The 19,084-nt window shown below is 43.0% G+C and overlaps 1 protein-coding gene across 4 annotated transcripts in view; it reads left to right on the forward strand.

Moving 5' to 3' along the window:
* LOC143297966 (transcriptional enhancer factor TEF-1-like) overlaps positions 1-18,874 on the forward strand; it is a 41,318-nt gene extending 22,444 nt beyond the window's left edge. For 3 of the 4 annotated variants that reach the window (XM_076610594.1, XM_076610592.1, XM_076610593.1), the window contains exons 3-12: positions 3,911-4,065; positions 7,676-7,855; positions 9,058-9,086; positions 10,007-10,169; positions 11,569-11,631; positions 13,767-13,874; positions 14,913-14,971; positions 15,632-15,713; positions 16,880-17,032; positions 18,232-18,874. In XM_076610594.1, the coding sequence (XP_076466709.1) occupies positions 3,911-4,065; positions 7,676-7,855; positions 9,058-9,086; positions 10,007-10,169; positions 11,569-11,631; positions 13,767-13,874; positions 14,913-14,971; positions 15,632-15,713; positions 16,880-17,032; positions 18,232-18,345 (1,106 nt within the window). In that variant the 3' untranslated portion in view covers positions 18,346-18,874. The remainder of the gene's footprint in view (positions 1-3,910; positions 4,066-7,675; positions 7,856-9,057; positions 9,087-10,006; positions 10,170-11,568; positions 11,632-13,766; positions 13,875-14,912; positions 14,972-15,631; positions 15,714-16,879; positions 17,033-18,231) is intronic. The other variant, XM_076610596.1, reaches the window with a different exon arrangement.
* The last annotated feature ends 210 nt before the right edge of the window (positions 18,875-19,084 follow it).

Genomic DNA, 19,084 nt, shown 5'->3' on the forward strand with positions numbered 1-19,084 from the left:
CTCAGCCAGTCATCAGCTCTGTATCACAGGGATGAAGGCCAAAAACAGTAAATGCTTACATATGTATAAAGCATGCCATATAATACAGTACAATACAATACAATACAGTACAATACAATACAACACAGTACAATACTATACAGCACAGTACAATATAATACAGCACAACACAACACAAGACTGGGGAAAGAGGAGAAGTGACTCCAGTGAAAGCAGCATCCTGAAAGCTGCCTTTTCTGTGAGGTTCTGTCACACAATTCTATCACTGCGTTTGGCAGTGACAGACCTTGGAAGTTATCTGTGTTTGGTAGTGACAGACCTTGAAGTTATCTGTGTTTGGCAGTGACAGACCTTGAAGTAATCTGCGTTTGGCAGTGACAGACCTTGAAGTAATCTGTGTTTGGCAGTGACAGACCTTGAAGTAATCTGTGTTTGGCAGTGACAGACCTTGAAGTAATCTGTGTTTGGCAGTGACAGACCTTGATGTAATCTGTGTTTGGCATGACAGACCTTGAAGTAATCTGTGTTTGGCAGTGACAGACCTTGATGTAATCTGTGTTTGGCAGTGACAGACCTTGATGTAATCTGTGTTTGGCAGTGACAGACCTTGAAGTAATCTGTGTTTGGCAGTGACAGACCTTGAAGTAATCTTTATCTGTATGTCTTGGAGTTAAGAAGATTTGACGGACGTTTTGGGGGTTTGAGGCCAGTGTAAGAAATTGGTGCATGTGACACACACACTCACATGCACACATAGAAACACTCACATGCATATGTATGTGCATGCACGTGCACAGCACATTCACAGGCATGCATGCACACGCACACGCATGCACTCCCTTAAAGAATTCCGACACGATATGCAATCAAGACTGGAACAAAGTCACCTCCATACCTGCAAGGAGTGGTGTTCCCTTCATTAAAATCAGGAAGCCATGGGCATGATTTACATGGGGATGATTTACATTATTTTCAGCCAGCCGTTTTCCTCCAGAGCACACACACAGTGAGTCAGAGAGGAGAGGAAAGACGTGCTCAGAGCGGTAAACACTGTCCTGGCCACAGCCACAGCAGTTGAGATCAGCTGCACAGGAAACGCCTGCACACAGATGTTTGTGCGTGTGCACAAAGACATATGCTCTCAAGACACGTACACAGGAAACACATGTGAACGAATGTTTCAGGCCCCCCCCCCCCCCCCACACACGTACGCATGCACGCACGCACGCACACATGCACGCACACACACACACAAGCGCACATGTACACACGCATGCACATCATAGACGCATGCATGCACACAAAGGCACACACACACACACACACACACACACACACACACACACACACTCACACACTGAGACCATAGTTTTCACCTAACAAAACATTTTCCTTTATAATTAAGTTTCTATGCTTTGTCCCCTGAATGGCCAGGCACACATGTATCTAACAGATTTGTTTTCACAGAGAACGTGAAAAAATAAAAACCTGGCAGTGTCGGTTGTTTGTTTTTCCAGAAGAAAAGATCCAGCTGGCATGATGATGATTGATAACATTTCGCTGACACAGCCATTGAAGGGAAAAGATTCTGCCTGCATGATGATGATTGATAACATTTCGCTGACACAGCCATTGAAGGGAAAAGATTCTGCCTGCATGATGATGATTTGATAACATTTCGCTGACACAGCCATTGAAGGGAAAAGATTCTGCCTGAAGATCATGTGGCATGATGAGGATTGATAACATTTCACAGACACACAGCCATTGAGGGGAAAAGATTCTGCCTGCATGATGATGATTGATAACATTTCGCTGACATAGCCATTGAAGGGAAAAGATTCTGCCTGCATGATGATGATTTGATAACATTTCGCTGACACAGCCATTGAAGGGAAAAGATTCTGCCTGAAGATCATGTGGCATGATGAGGATTGATAACATTTCACTGACACACAGCCATTGAGGGGAAAAGATTCTGCCTGCATGATGATGATTGATAACATTTCACTGACACAGCCATTGAAGGGAAAAGATTCTGCCTGCATGATGATGATTGATAACATTTCACTGACACACAGCCATTGAAGGGAAAAGATTCTGCCTCAAGATCATCTGGCATGTATTCTTCCCTAGTAGGGTGACGGCCCAGTGGTCATGTAGCCTGACTAGGAAGCAAGTGTCCGTGGGTTCGAGTCCTACATGCAGACCTTGATTTTTGCTGCCCTCTCTATCAGACCTTGAGTGGTGGTCTGGGTGCTAAGATGATAAACCGAGGTCCCCGTATACAGCCTGTACTTGGCTCACATTGATTAAGGAAACGCCCACAGCAACAAAGGAAGAGAGCAGCCTAAATTTCACAAAGAGAAATCTGCTGTGATCAAAAGTAATGCAGTACAACTGAATATGATGCAATAACATTACACAATTATTATTTCAGTTGTGTGTGTGTGTTTGTCGTCATCTACCTCATTGTTCCTATGTTGTCGACTGATGTGTTCACTTGACTGATCATTCTGGCTGTGTACCGAACTTCGTCGTTTGGAAGGACAAGATCACGTGCTTGTTTACTTGGGTATTTTTCCACATACAGAGACCAGAAAGTGTTTTCTGAAAATATCACAGGAACAGTAAAATGGGGGAAAAGACAAAAGGGGTGTCATGTCACATCCACCCAAACAGATGGCAGTGCTTTCAATACAGGGCAGTTCTTCTTCCCTTGCTTTCAATGACATGACCATGGTCATCTTGCGTGGATTGTTAAACTGGTTGATGCATTGCCGCATGTCTCTGTGGGACGGAGGTGGCTGACTGGTTTAACATGCTTATCTACGAGTACAGTGTATGTGAAGGTTTGGGTTCCATTCCCACTCTCGCCCTTTCTCCCGATAAAACTGAGTGTCTCGTCATTCGGATGAGACGATAAACCAAGGTGGACCTCGGTTTATCGTCTCATCCGAATGACTTGACGCTCAGTCTGATTTTCCAGCCAAACTTTGGAGAAATGGTGAGAGCGGACATCGAACCCACACTCTCACAGACACTGTATTGGCAGGTAAGCATCTTAACCATTTTGCCACCTTCCTCCTTCAGAAAAAATGAGATGGTGTTTCATTAGATACCACAGCATCTGAAGAAAAAAAAAAGAAGAAGAAAGAAAAATTTTTGTTTTTTTGTTTTTTGGATATTCAGTTCTCTTTCAGCCAAACATTTCACAAAATGAGTATCTCTTGTTGAGATAGTGATAAAGTGTTCAGCAGTCAGTATTCTGAAACTAACGGCTGTCAGTTTCAGTTTCAAGAAGGTGTCGAGTGATCCATATATATATATATATATATATATATATATATATATATATATATATATATATATATATCTTGGAGTGTTGGCCTAGAGGTAACACATCTGCCTTGAGAGCGCGAGAATGTGAGCGCACTGGTTCAAATCACACCAGCAGTCGCCAGCATTATCTCCCCCTCCACTAGACCTTGAGTAGTGGTCTGGACGCTAGTCATTCGGATAAGACGATAAACCTAGGTGCCATGTGCAGCATGCATTTAGCGCTGGTAAAAGAACCACTATAACAAAAGGGTTGTTCCAGATGAAATTCTGTAGAAAAATCCACTTCGATAGGAAAACAAATAATAAAATTGCAGGCAGAGAAAAAAATACCAAAAAAATGGGTGGTGCTCTGTGTGTAGCAATGTGCTCTCCCAGGGGAGGGAGGCCCCGAATTTAACACAGAGAAATCTGTTGTGACAAAAAAGAGTAAATACAAAATACATATTGTTACACCACTGCCATCAGAAGACGACGCTGAAGAAATGGTGTGTGATGGTGCAGATGATGGGGCAGCAAAAAAACACGAGACGAAACAAGAAAAAAGAAATGGTGTGTGTGTGTGTCACAGGTCGCAATGAGCTCATCGCCCGCTACATCAAGCTGCGCACGGGCAAGACGCGGACGCGCAAGCAGGTGTCCTCGCACATCCAGGTGCTGGCGCGGCGCAAGGCCAAGGAGATCCAGTCACAGCTTAAGGTCAGATACCCTCCTGGAGACCCGCAGGTGAACCGACCCTCTAGCCCCCTCTCTCCATCCTCCCCCCTCAGTGCCTGCCAAACCTGGTTTTCTTCTTCTGGGCTCTGCTAACCTCACCTCACCCCACCCCACGCTGCTCCATCTTTGGCTCTCGCTGCGTGCGCACACTCCCAGTTTTAAAAATTTTTTATTTCTTTTGCTTACCTGTTTGTGTGTTTGTTTGTTTATTAATCTGTTTATTTACTTATGCTTTAAAAACAACAACAAATCTTGATATTGTTTTATTTGTTCGTTTCCATTGACGAACTCCCAAGACTGTTTGCATTTGGTTTTTTTAATATTTTATTTGATATTTACCTCTTTTTTTTTTTTTTAATATTTGAGAATCTTTTAATTTCTTTCTTTTTATGTTATATGTTGTTTTGTTTTTTTCATTATTATTAGTTTTTTTTTATATATATAGTTTATTTGTTTTGGTTTGTTTGTTATCTTCTGACTTTATTTATTCATAATGTTTTTGTTTTTTTTAAAGAACAACCACTCTTTGTTCTTCCAATTTTTTCTTTTTATATGTTTCTTCCTCTTCTTCTTCTTGATCTATTCGTGAGATGCAGCTCATGTGTTGACTTGTGTCACTGTGTGGGCTTTACGTGTATGACCCATTTTGCCCAGCCATTTCAACAGCAGTTCCCTGATTTCAGAGGTGTGCGTGCTAGGTATGTTTGTGTTTCCACAACCTACTGAATGCATCATGGGATATTTCAGCTGTGTATTCAGTTTTCCGCAGTTGTATTACATGCAAATAGGACTGCGCATTTGTTGACCTGGGAAATCACAAAAAGAGCCTGGTCTCCACCCTTCACACAAAGGCAGTGCAACAGGGATTCAAACCCAGTATACTCAGATTGAAACTCTTCTTCTTCTTCTGCTGTGTTCGTGGGCTGCAACTCCCACGTTCACTCGTATATACGCGAGTGGGCTTTTACGTGTATGACCGTTTTTAACCCGCCATGTAGGCAGCCATACTCCGCTTTCGGGGGTGTGCATGCTGGGTATGTTCTTGTTTCCATAACCCACCGAACGCTGACATGGATTACAGGATCTTTAACGTGCGTATTTGATCTTCTGCTTGCATATACACACGAAGGGGATTCAGGCACTAGCAGGTCTGCACATATGTTGACCTGGGAGATCTTAAAAATCTCCACCCTTTAACCACCAGGCGCCGTCACCGTGATTTGAACCCGGGACCCTCAGATTGACAGTCCAATGCTTTAACCACTCGGCTGTTGCACCCGTCCAACAGGGATTCAAACGCAGTATACTCAGATTGAAACTCTAATGCACTAACCACTTAGCTCTTTCTTTTCTTTTCTTTTTTTCTTTTATTTACTTTTTAAAACTTTACCCACGTTATTGTTTATTGTTGACTTGGCAGGTAAGTATAACAGCTATGGTTTGGGGCACCGCTTTTCACTGTTAACACCGACACGCTTCTTGTTTGGAAGTTTCTCCTCACCTCCTGTGGTCATGGTTGTGTCAGTGGTCTGCTGGCACCAGGTGACTGACTCCCTTTTCTGCAGCGTGAAGCCACCCTTTGTGCAGTCATTAGGGTTGTTTGGGGTAACTTGCTAAGGGTAAATTTTGCTGCTTTCTGCAATGTGAAACCATCCCTTGTGCAGTAGTTAGAGTTGTTGGGGCTAAATTGTGACTGATTTCTGCAATGTGAAACCATCCTTTATGCAGTCATTAGGGTTGTTTGGGGTAATTTGCTAAGGGTAAATTTTGCCATTTTCTGCAGTGTGAAACCATCCCTTGTGCAGTAGTTAGAGTTGTTGGGACTAAATTGTGACTGTTTTCTGCAGTGTGAAACCATCCTTTATGCAGTCATTAGGGTTGTTTGGGGTAAGTTGTGACTTTGTTTTGTTTCCTGCAGTGTGAAACAGTCGCTTGTACAGTTATAAGGGTTGTTGGGGGTAAATTGTGACTGAAATTATATGGATGCCCTTGTCAGTGTGATACATAACTTTAGGTTAGTGTGAGTTAATGTCTCTGTCATGAACAAGGGTCCTGTTTGAACAGCATTGCATTTAGGTCCTTGGGTTTAGATAAGTAACATCATCAAGGCTGTTAATCTGTGCAATCTTTCTTTGTCAAATGAAACAGGTTTTTGAAAAAGTCAAAAATTTAATTATGTTACTGTATGTTTACACCATACTTGGATCTGAATGAGTATTATCCTTAATCTGTCATTTTGATTATTTGCCCTTTCTTCTTGAATGAGCAGCAGAACGTACTCAGTGTTTGATATTTTGGTTTAGGTCAGTGTGAACTGCATCCTATGTTTCGTTGAATTCAGTTTGAATTACATAAAGCATATGTTTTGGTCATGTTTAGTTCTACAGGTCGGTATGTTGCTGTATACCTTGGTGTCTGGGTCAGTGTGTATCTTGTTGTTGTTGCGGCTTCTTCAAATCAGTTGAGGTTAGATAGCCTATATCCCACCATAGTTGAAGATTCACGATAATGTGAATTTATCATTTGCAGATTACTTGTATGTCACATTCCTGAGTCAATCTTTTATGTTGGTCATGTAGTGTGCTTTATTATCTCACAAGGTTCATTCACCTTCAGACCTTGAATTGACTGTGTGACAAGCAAAAGGTTTGTGAATCAGCAGAACCTGTTGGCTAAAAGTGAAAAGAGTTTAAGCATAATTCAGAACTATCATCAACAAGACAGCTGATAGAAATAAAAGAAGGAATGAAAAAAAATGTACGTAAAGTGGACTTAAAGTTTGATTCAGTTCCCTCTAGGTTGGAGTCTCTCTGTCTCTGACAGACATCCATTTTTCCTCTCCAGTGAAATACTTATATATTTGCCCTGAAGTCAAAGTGCTTATGAGCACATATGTCATGAAATCTGTGTCTTCCTCTGCACTCACGGGGTCACGTCTCTTTTGCTGACTTGTGGAAGTGGGATTTTGTTTTACATGCCTGACCGTTTATACTTTGCTATGACAATTGTCTGTGCATTGATTACTGAACAAGTGTGTTCATCTCAGTGTATGGTGGTGCGTCTTTGGCATACATACAGCCCTGCAAGTCAGATTAGATGCATGAACAGTCAGTGTACAGTTCTAGTTGATGACAGTGCATTAACTCATTCTGCCCCAAAGCTGCATGCCTGCTACAATGCCCCTGGACCAGCATAACATGACACCACTGCAGAAAAAAACAGGGTGCTTCACTGAAACCGCGAAAATAGATGGAGAATTACTGATTTAATCGGTCAAACAAAGCTTTGTTTTCATGCTTCCAGAATCCGTAAACGGTTCAGTTTAGAATGCCAACTGTACCAAGCGAGAATGAATGAAATTAGAATAGTGTGTTGGTACGAGAATACTCGTACCTGGTCCACAGGGGAAGTAATCATGGCAAAGTAAAATCATACCTGGAGTCGTATGAGTTAACAGGCAGCAAGTATCCCTAACCTCAATAAGTGTTTTTCCAGACAAGCGTGTTAACCTGGGGTGTGCCATGTGTGTGGGTGTGGGTGACAGATGAACCTCAGTCAGTGTTTTTCCAGACAAGCGTGTTAACCCGGGGCATGCCGTGTGTATGTGTGTGTGTGACAGACAAACCTTCAGGACCAGGCGGCCAGGGACAAGGCCCTCCAGCAGATGGCGTCCATGTCCTCGGCACAGATTGTCTCGGCCTCCGCCATCCACAACAAGGCCATGGGTCAGGGTCTGCCCGGCCTGCCCCCCGGTGTGCCCCCATCCTCCGTCCGGCCCCCCTACCCCGGCGCCCCCTCTGTGAGTCTCCATCTTTCTTGTGTTTATTTGTTTTTAATTCATTTTTGTCATTGTTTTTGTTTTTTTTGTTTTTGTTTTTTGTTGTTGCTTTGTTTGTTTGCTTCTCATAGACATCCATTCTCCCTTTCCTTCTCCTCTCCAGTTCGTACTCCATCTGTGTTAGGAGACACACTGTTGTCTGAAGTTCTCTTTACTGTTGTCTAAAGTTTTCTTTATCAGTCTGTGTTAAGGTCTTTCTCTCCATCTGTGTTAGTTGTTGGTTGAGTGGTTGTATTGCATCGTTTTTGATAGGAGAAGATGGAAAGTAGCGGAAGAAGAGGATAGGACCCCACTTCCCTGTGCTAGAGTCCTAGACACATTGGATGTAAATTCACTGACCAGATGGCTGTCAGAGGCTATGGGACCTTTTAACTGCTGCCTAAAAGGTTGTGCAGAGAAATTGTGAAATACATTTTGGCAGCTTGCGTATATTTTTAGAATCATGAGTTGAAGTGAAGGCAGCCCACGACACAAGGTTGATTTCAGCTGAACTTAGTGTGATGATCCAAGCAAGGTGCCACAGGGATAGCCTGTTTGTTGCCATGGAGTCTTTTATGTGCACTGCTTTAGTGCATGCTGCACATGGGACCTTGGCTAAATATCATCTCACCCGAAAGACTGGCAATGACTCAAGTCGAGTGGAGTGGGCGGTGTAATGGGTGTTTTATGTATTGGTGTATGGATGACCATACAGAGGAAATGTGTTGATACATAAGATGCTCCATATGTGTTTTAAAAAACAATGTATGGATTGCTTTCTTATCACATTACGTTTCCTGAGGCTTGTTAGCTAAGTGAAGTGTCCTTAATTCTATGGTGATGCTAAGTATAATGTCTATTACTTGTTAGAACATTTAACTGGGTTTTTTGTTTGTTTGTTTGTTTGTGTTTTGTTTTGTTTTTTGTGGCCTCAGTTGCATGCAAGTCCACGGAGCACATCGTTTTTTTTTTTTTTTTTTTTTTTTTTTTTTTTTTTTAGTGCTCTGCACGTGACTTTCTTCGACATTTCACTGTTATCAACACCTGATGAAAATGTGTCCACCTTGACCTTGAAAAAAAGTTCATTAAAAAAAAAAAAAACAGACCAAAAACAACAAGCGCTTTGTATAAGAGGATGTGTTTGAAGGGAACCTGAAGGAAGTGTGGTCGGTGCTGTGTTGCAGATATGGCAGCCTGGGCTGGGGCAAGGAGAGTGAGTATTTCATGTTGTCTCCCCTCTTTTTTGTTCTCTCCCCTCTTTCCTGTTCTCTCTCCTCTTTCCTGTTCTCTCCCTTCTTTCCTGTTCTCTCCCCTCTTTCCTGTTCTCTCCCCTCTTTTCTGTTCTCTCCTGTTCTCTCCCCTCTTTTCTGTTCTCTCCCCTCTTTCCTGTTCTCTCCCCTCTTTTCTGTTCTCTCCTGTTCTCTCCCCTCTTTTCTGTTCTCTCCCCTCTTTCCTGTTCTCTCCCCTCTTTCCTGTTCTCTCCCCTCTTTTCTGTTCTCTCCTGTTCTCTCCCCTCTTTTCTGTTCTCTCCCCTCTTTCCTGTTCTCTCCCCTCTTTCCTGTTCTCTCCCCTCTTTCCTGTTCTCTTTCCTGTTCTCTCCCCTCTTTTCTGTTCTCTCCCCTCTTTCCTGTTCTCTCCCCTCTTTCCTGTTCTCTCCCCTCTTTGCTGTTCTCTCCCCTCTTTTCTGTTCTCCCCCCGACCCCACCCCCACCCCCTCATTTAAGTGCTGACGCGTCTCGTTGTGTTCACATTGCGCAACATTCTCCAGTCCTGCCTTTCTCTTTATGACTGCATCTGTTGGAGACTTTCATTTTGTTTTTTTTTGGGGGGGGGGGATCCTTCTTGCTTTTGTAGCTCATTTTCTTTTTTGTCTCTGTTTCAAAAAAAAAAAAAAAAAAAAAAAAAGAAACCATAGAAGCATTTCTCACTCTATAGAAATCAAAAAGAGGAGCAACAACACACACACACACACACGCATACCGGTATGCGCGCACACACAAACACAGACACACACGCATGCACACACACACACACACACACACACACACACACACCACTCTTTCTGTCTCTCTGTCCTGGAGACCAACATTGATTGATGACCCAGTGACACTGTATGCCTGTGTGTCTTGTCAGCGTGAAGCCGTTCGGCGGAAGCTATGGGTTTGATTCCAAGCTGGGCTCCTCGGTGCCAGGGGGTGACATGGGTCCTGCCTGGCAGGGTCGGTCCATCGCCGGTCCCAAGCTGAGGATGGTGGAGTTCTCTGCCTTCCTGGAGCAGCAGAGAGACCATGACTCTGTGAGTTGACACCTCCCCTGTATGGGGAGACAGGAGGAGGAGGAGGATATGGCACAGCACAGCACATCTCAATACAGCTCAGCACAGCTCAGTACAATACAGCATGGCACAGCTCAATACAGCACAGCACAGCATAGCTCAGTACAGCTCAATACAGCAGAGCTCAGCACAACTCAGTACAACACAGCACAGCTCAGCTCAATACAGCACAGCACAGCTCAGCTCAGTACAGTACAACACAGCACAGCACAGCTCAATACAGCTCAGCTCAATACAGCACAGCACAGCTCTCAGCACAGCACAGCACAGATCAGCACAGCCTTGCACCTGATTCTGAGTAGACACCTCCCCTCTGTGGGGGCACAGAGAATGATGATGATATTGCCCAGCACAGCACAGCACAGCACAACAACAACAACAACAATCACAAGAAGAATGACAACATCACCTGTAGTGAATAGCCAATAAACCAATGGCAGTAATAATAAGAAGGTAAGAGTAAGAATGATCACTCTAAACTACCTGTAGTGAACACACTCAATGAGAAGAATAATGGTAGTGATAATGATAGTCGCTGTCATAATAGTAATGATAATAATAGTTCTAAATCACTTGTTGTGAATAGATAATAACCTAATGAGAAGAATTATAATGATGATAAAATAATTTATATATATATATATATATATATAATGTAATTCTGCACCACCTGTAATGAATAGACAATAAATGAATGGGAAGAAGAGAAATAAATGATAATAATGATAATCATAATCGTACTCAGCCTCATTTCTGAAATGGAGCTCAGACTCAAACTGTTTTTCATTGTCAACAAATCTCACTAAACTGGTTATGAATTAGATAGGATAGATCATTTAATACACTCCAGAAACTGAAACTTGAAGCCATCGTGTTTAGATCAGCTCAGTTGTTCTCGTATTGTAGGAAAGGATTCAGTTATGTTTCAGTCTGTGTTGTGTAGATGTTTTTGTTTTTGTGTGTGTGTGTGTGTTTGTGTAAGTCACATTGCAACAAAAATTGGTGAAAAGCAACATCAGGTATAAGTTAGCATTTTCAAAATCAGTATTCACATATACAACAGCATCGCAAGTTAATAAAGTATTCGTTTACAAAGAAATGATAAATTTAATGCTCTTTTTTTGTAGAAGACTTAAAGAACGAAGGTGTGTTATCGTGTGCACTTTTCTCTGACTTAGGCGGTTGCTGGAGACAGTGATTGTTTCTGGATAGGATGATTGTTCATTATGCAGGTAGAGGTATTTCCTCATATCTGATGGTGGAGACGATGAACATTTTTCGACAGGATGATTGTTTGTCATGGAGATAAAGGTATTTCTTCACACCTGATGATCCGCTGACTGGCTTTGTCATGTTGCAGTATCACAAGCACCTGTTTGTTCACATTGGTGCCAACGCCACCTACAGCGACCCCATGTTAGAGGTCAGTGGTTTGTTCTTGCACTTTTGTGTGTGTGTGTGTGTAAGCGTGAGTGAGTGTGTGTGTGTGTGTGTGTGTTTCTGCTGCTGCAGCAGCTCCAAAAACAGAGTATGGCTTCCTACATGGTAGGATGATAAACAAATGGTCACACACTTAAAAAAGTTGCATGTATGGGTCAGTATGTTTGTGTATGCTTGACTGAAACCTGACGGAATGACACAGGAAACGAATGATGAGCGTCTAAAGGCAGCTTTCAGTCAGCTCAATCCCAGGTAGTCAGCCGTGTTTGTAAAGCACTTACAGCTTGGTCTCTGACCAGGGATAGGCACTATATGAGTATCGATATCATCTTAATCAACATCATCATCAACTTTATCATCATCATGTGGAGTGATGGCCTAGGGGTCACGCATCTGCCTAGGAAGCGAGAGAATCTGAGCGCGCTGGTTCAAATCACAGCTCAGCCGCCGATATTTTCTCCCCCTGCACTAGACCTTGAGTGGCAGTCTGGATGTTAGTCATTCGGATGAGACGATAAACCGAGGTCCCGTGTGTAGCATGCATTTAGCGCACCTAAAAGAACCCACGGCAACAAAAGGGTTGTTCCTGGCAAAATTCTGTAGAAAAATACACTTCCATAGGAAAAACAAATAAAACTGCACGCAGGAAAAAATACAAAAAAATGGGTGGCGCTGTAGTGTAGCAACTCACTCTCCCTGGGGAGAGCAGCCCGAATTTCACACAGAGAAATCTGTTGTGATAAAAAGAAATACAAATACATCATAATCATTATATTTCACCAAGGTTCAGCAGGCAAGCGGCTAATGTCCATAAGTATCTTTTAACCCTTTCTGCCCCACAACTACATGCCTGCTATATCACCCCTGGACCAGCACTACATTTGACCACGTGAGACGACGGCCGCAATCGCCAAGTGGTTAAAGCGTTGGACTGTCAATCTGAGGGTCCCGGGTTCGAATCACGGTGACGGCGCCTGGTGGGTAAAGGGTGGAGATTTTTACGATCTCCCAGGTCAACATATGTGCAGACCTGCTAGTGCCTGAACCCCCTTCGTGTGTATGCGCAAGCAGAAGATCAAATACGCACGTTAAAGATCCTGTAATCCATGTCAGCGTTTGGTGGGTTATGGAAACAAGAACATACCCAGCATGCACACCCCCGAAAACGGAGTATGGCTGCCTACATGGCGGGGTAAAAACGGTCATACACGTAAAAGCCCACTCATGTGCATACGAGTGAACGCAGTAGAAGAAGACCACGTGAGACCACAGCTGTAAAAAAAGAAAAAGAAGAAAAAAGAACAAAAGGGGTGGTGTGCTAAAACGGCTGTAACTTATTGATTTTAAAACACAGTTGCACTAAACGTCAGGAAAAGTTTGAAATGGAATGTTACTTTTGATAACCACAGCTCCTTTTCTTCATCACTCTTGCCAGAATTTTCACAAACAGCTCAGCCATCTTTTTTGTAGGCAGTCTTCTTCTGTTCTAAGTCACTGATGATGATATTTTTAGAAGAAAAAACTCCGCAGAGATCAGTGGAGAATTGTTGATAATTATGATTGGTTGAACAGAGCTTTGTTTTACTGTTTCTGGAATCCATAAACAGTTCAGCTCAGAATGCCAACTGTACCAAGCAAGAATAAACTGAATGGTAATACTGTGTTGTTGGTGTGAGAATGCTCCTTCCCTGTCCTCAGGGGAAGTAATCATGGTAGAGGTTAACTCAACTTTCTGACGAAGCCTTATCTGCACAAAAGTGTGTCTTCACAAGTGATTGAGAACGTTGATGTTTTTGACTTTTTGCATTTATTATCAGTTATTTCACTTGTTAGATTAATGACTTCTCTTTTACGAAGTCCTTTAAGTAGTTTCCTGTAATTGTATTTAGATACTTTTTTTCCGTTTTCACCCACCAGTCCCTCCCTCTTATGCCCGGTTTCCCTCAACTCACCATTCATCCACATCCCCCTCCTCTTCTGAATGATAATACTCAAATGTATACATCAGTTCTCTAACAAAATGTCTTCAGTCACTGATATGTGTTGTACGGGACATAGACAAAATTCCTCTTCCTCCTCCAAAAACTTTCTGACGCATGTTTGAACTGTGCCTGTCAGGCGGTGGACATCCGGCAGATCTACGACAAATTCCCGGAAAAGAAAGGGGGCCTGAAGGAGCTGTACGACAAAGGGCCACAATCCTCGTTCTTCTTGGTGAAATTCTGGGTAATGCGTCACCTTTGTCGTCTGTGTGAAGTGTTGCATGTATATTTATAGTTTAGTTTTGTTTGTGCAGTGAAGGGGGGGGGGGGGGTGCTATACTTGCAGTCCGCGTGTGATTCGGGTAAATTATTGTTTGTTTGGGTTCTTTCTTCTTTTTTTTTGTGGGGTTTTTTTAATTTTTTTATATTTTTTTTAATGCTTTTTCTCAGTTGGTATGTGTCTGGTTTTTCTTTCCATTATTTCTATGTATGTGTCTGGTTTTTCTTTCCTATATTTCTATAAAAAATGAATGAATAGATTATGAAATGAAATAAATGAATTAACTCTCTCTGGACGATGGAATGTGTGAGCATTCCTACATAAAATGTATTCGGATTCGGACGACGGAATGGAATAGCATTTTCCAAAAATAAAAATCCATCATGCGCTGTACACGTGATTTTGTAATTTGCCAAGCACAGTTTGCTGTTGTGTGCGGCCCGTCTCGCAAACACGCTGACAAAGTCACTGACGGGTCACCTGCTCGTGTGCCAGCCTGTTAGCAAAGTGGCGTCTGCGAGGGTTCTTAAAATGTTGTGGAGCGAACAAGGCAGTGACGGCAACGTTTTAGTGTTGCCGAAGTACTTGAAATGCTACAGACTGAAGGGTTGGACATCGAAGAGGTGGATGATGACGAAGAAGAAAGTGAATTAAGTGCAGAAAGCAAGCATGTGTATGGTGATTTGGGGTGAAAAATTGGCATTATTTTCTACATAATGGCAAAACTGTAAAAAATAAGATGACAGATTTGATTTTATATACATATATATATATATATGTGTGTGTGTGTGTGATAGGCCAACACATAATAAACCAGTTCTGAAAGTTTCATTTTCTTACTCTGTATTTTGTCATTTTTTTCCCAAATCCATACAAATGGGCTGTCTGTGGGGAAAAGCAAGGGAGAAAACTTGCTGTCCCTAGTGAGTTAAGTATTAAAAAAGGGCAGTCACCTGTGTGTGTACATTTTAAGATTCTGATGGTGGAGATGGTTTTGTGCAGGCCGACATCAACACAAATGTCCAGGATGAAACGGGGGCCTTCTACGGGGTCACAAGCCAGTGAGTCTCTGTCTCTCTCTCTCTCTCTCTCTGTCACTTTCTCATTGTACTGTCACCTCTGCACATCTGTGCACAAGTGCGTGCCTGAAATGACACAAACGTGTACACATAGAAAAGACTGCAAGCATGCACAACATCAAGCGTGGATAATGCACGAAAATATATACAGTACACATAATGGACAATATGTCGCAAAAGCCCAACTAACATGCTGCTTTTGAAGTGTTGAATGTACTGTGTTTTCTTTAATTTAACTGTCTTTTCACTTTGAGTGATATTAGATGTGTCGTGTGTGTATACATCATATATTTGATGTGGGAGGTGGGGTTGGGGGAGGGGATGGAGGTTGAAGGGGGATATTTACAGAAAAAAGATAAACTGGAACTGTGGGATCTATGTACTGTGTGTGTGTGTGGACGTGCGCTTGTGTTTGTGTGTGTGTGTGTGTATTTTGGGTTTTTTTCCCTGTTGGGTATTTATTATCTAGCAGATTCTTGGTCTTCATACATAACCTTACACAGGTATTCACACACAGACACTTTCTTTCTTCTCCCTGTCTCTCAAAAACGCACACATACACACATGCTGAAAGTGACAGATAGTTTTTGTGTATTTATTTGCACTGTGTGTGCTTGTGTGTGTGTGTGTGTGTGTGTGCAGTTATGAGAGCAGTGAGAACATGACGATCCAGGTGTCCACCAAAGTGTGTTCCTTCGGCAAACAGGTGGTGGAGAAAGTGGAGGTGAGTGGTGCACCATGTGGGTGGAGGGGAGAGGGAGGGGGGTGGGGGCCGTTGTGGGAGGGGGGCGGGTCATGGGGGGGGCAAAGGAGAAGAAAGGGCACACTGTATGAAAGGGTCAAGCCATTTCTTGGAAGATTATAATGAACAAAGTATGAAGCAAAAAGTCAAAAACAGAAGTCTTCTGTTTTGCATGTTCTGCCTCTCTCGATCGCTTCGTTGCTGGAGAGCCAATCAACTTCAAGAGCACAGATCATGTGACGCGCCTCTATAAGTCATGTAAGCATGGAACTCTCCAGTGGTCTATTTAAACATGTCAGAGATTACTTCTGTCATCTCAGATGACACTTCAGACCTCAGACATCTCAGTATACACTTCAAACATCTCAGGACACTGAAGACATTTCAGAGAAGACTTTACAGATCTTCAGACACCTCAGCAGATACTCCAGACTTGGAGGACACTTCAGAAATCTCCAGACACATCAGAGGACACTTAGACCGTCAGACACCTCAAGGGATACTTCAGAGGACACTCCAGACAAAAAAAAAAGAAAGAAGAAAAGGTCACAATAGTACTGATTTTGTTTTTTTCGCTGTTGTTTGGGTAGTGCTCCATGTTGGGTAGTACTAGGAGTTTTGAATTTTGTATTGTTCGTCTCTAACTACTTGACATAAAAAGCAACAAAAAAGCAAAACAAAACAAAAATTGGTAGTGGAGGAGGAGGAGGAGGAAATCATAGAGAGGGGAGAAGGAAGAGGGTGTGATTATGTGTCATGTAGCTGTGTGTATGTTTTTGTGTGTGTGTGTGAGAGAGAGTGTCTGTGTGTATTTGTGAGAGTGAGAGTATCTCTGTTTGTGTATCTGTGTGTGTGTGTGTGAGAGAGAGAGAGAGGGTGTATGTGTATGTGAGAGTGTCTGTGTATATGTGTGAGAGTGAGAGTATGTGTGTATGTCTATCTGTATTTGTGTGAGGGTGTGTGTGAGAGTATGTGTGTGTATGAGAATGAGAGTATGTGTGTGTGTTTGAGAGAATGTGTGTGTGTGAATGTGTGCACACGTTTGTATTCACGCTCATGTTTAGCGTGGAGGAGGAGGAATTTTCAGGAGTGAAATGTTTTTGTGGAGAGGGAGGGTGTGACACGGGATGGTGGTGGACGTTTTTCAGACGGAGTACCCGCGCTTTGAGAATGGGCGGTTCATGTACCGCATCCACCGCTCCCCCATGTGTGAGTACATGATCAACTTCATCCACAAGCTGAAGCACCTCCCTGAGAAATACATGATGAACAGCGTCCTGGAAAACTTCACCATTTTACAGGTGGGTGGGTGAAGTGGGTGAAAACTTCACCATTTTACAGGTGGGTGTGTGGGTGAATGGGTGAAAACTTCACCATTTTACAGGTGGGTGGGTGAAGTGGGTGAAAACTTCACCATTTTACAGGTGGGTGGGTGAATGGGTAAAAACTTCACCATTTTACAGGTGTGTGGGTGAATGGGTGAAAACTTCACCATTTTACAGGTGGGTGTGTGAAGTGAATGGGTGAAAACTTCACCATTTACAGGTGGGTGTGTGGGTGAATGGGTGAAAACTTCACCATTTTACAGGTGGGTGTGTGGGTGAATGGGTGAAAACTTCACCATTTTACAGGTGGGTGTGTGGAGTGAAGTGGGTGAAATCTTCACCATTTTACAGGTGGGTGGGTGAAGTGGATGGGTGAAAACGTCACCATTTTACAGGTGTGTGTGTGAAGTGAAGTGGGTGAAATCTTCACCATTTTACAGGTGGGTGGGTGAAGTGGGTGAAAACTTCACCATTTTACAGGTGGGTGGGTGAATGGGTGAAAACTTCACCATTTTACAGGTGGGTGGGTGAAGTGAATGGGTGAAAACTTCACCATTTTACAGGTGGGTGGGTGAAGTGGGTGAAAACTTCACCATTTTACAGGTGGGTGGGTGAAGTGAATGGGTGAAAACTTCACCATTTTACAGGTGGGTGGGTGAAGTGAATGGGTGAAAACTTCACCATTTTACAGGTGGGTGGGTGAAGTGAATGGGTGAAAACTTCACCATTTTACAGGTGGGTGGGTGAAGTGGGTGAAAACTTCACCATTTTACAGGTGGGTGAAGTGGATGGGTGAAAACTTACATTTGCAGAGAAATGGATTGGGTCATTGGATAAAACAAAATGAAGAATTTTTAACTTGTATTTTGTTCGTGACAGTAATTTCAATGAAAAAATAACAACAACCTAACAAACAAAACATACAAATTATTTTTCTTTCTTAGCACAGTTGGAAAAAAAAAAGTTTGTAGTTTATTAGCTCCAGTAATGTCAGTGAAGAAAAAAAAAACCTAAATAATATGCAGATTCTTTTTTTTCTTTGCTTAGTTGAGTAAAAACAAAAAAAAAAAAGAAAAAAAAAAGGAGAGTTTGTCCATCTTCGTTTTCCAGATGATTGACAGCTGGGTAATGTGTGTGATGTGATGCGACATGATGTTGTTGCGATGTGTTTCCAGGTGGTGACCAACCGAGACACCCAGGAGACGTTGCTGTGCATTGCCTACGTGTTTGAGGTGTCTTCCAGTGAGCATGGGGCCCAGCATCACATCTACAAACTGGTGAAGGATTGATTCCACCACCACCACCACCATCACCACCAACACTCCCCGTGCTGCTCCCCCACCTTCCCCACCCCCTGCCCCATTCATCGTCCTCTGCCAAGGTCACAGAGCGAAGCAATCAACGTGGGAACCGGATCACACAAACACACACACACACACACACACACACACAGGTTGAAGGGTGGAACTCTCCTGGCCTGTGGCGTGTGGGTCAGTCTGCACACTTCAACATCTTGAAACTGACGGTCAAAACTGTAGAACTCTGATCCCAGTGTTGGGTTCATGCTGAGATCAAGTGTCTGCCCCCTTTTTTTTTTCTTCTTTTTTTTTTGTACAATTTTTTGTTTTAATTGCAGATGTGGTGTAGCATATATGGATCAGTGTGCATGTTCTGTCACCGCCTTGAAACAGACTGAAGGACTCTTCAAGGCCTGATCAGCACGTTGGGTTTATGACAACGTCAGGTGTCTGCTTTTTTTTTCTTTTTTCTTTTTTTTTCCCTCCTCCATCAGCAGATGTGGTGTAGCGCAAAGCTTTGACAACTCCTTGAAACTGAAACTGAAGGGGTTGGGGTGTGTGGGGGTGGGGGTGGGGGGTGGGGGGGAGTGTGTGCATGCATGTGGGCATGGATTGGTTGTCAGCAGTGCAGACTTTGTGGTTGTGGGCAGTTCGAGCTGCGTCAGTTCATATGTTGTGGAAAGAGGCGCTTTGTGTGTGTGTGTGTGGGGGGGGGGGGGGGGGGGGGCAG

Source organism: Babylonia areolata, chromosome 23, assembly GCF_041734735.1.
Source record: "Babylonia areolata isolate BAREFJ2019XMU chromosome 23, ASM4173473v1, whole genome shotgun sequence".
In the NCBI taxonomy this organism is placed as follows: domain Eukaryota; kingdom Metazoa; phylum Mollusca; class Gastropoda; order Neogastropoda; family Buccinidae; genus Babylonia; species Babylonia areolata.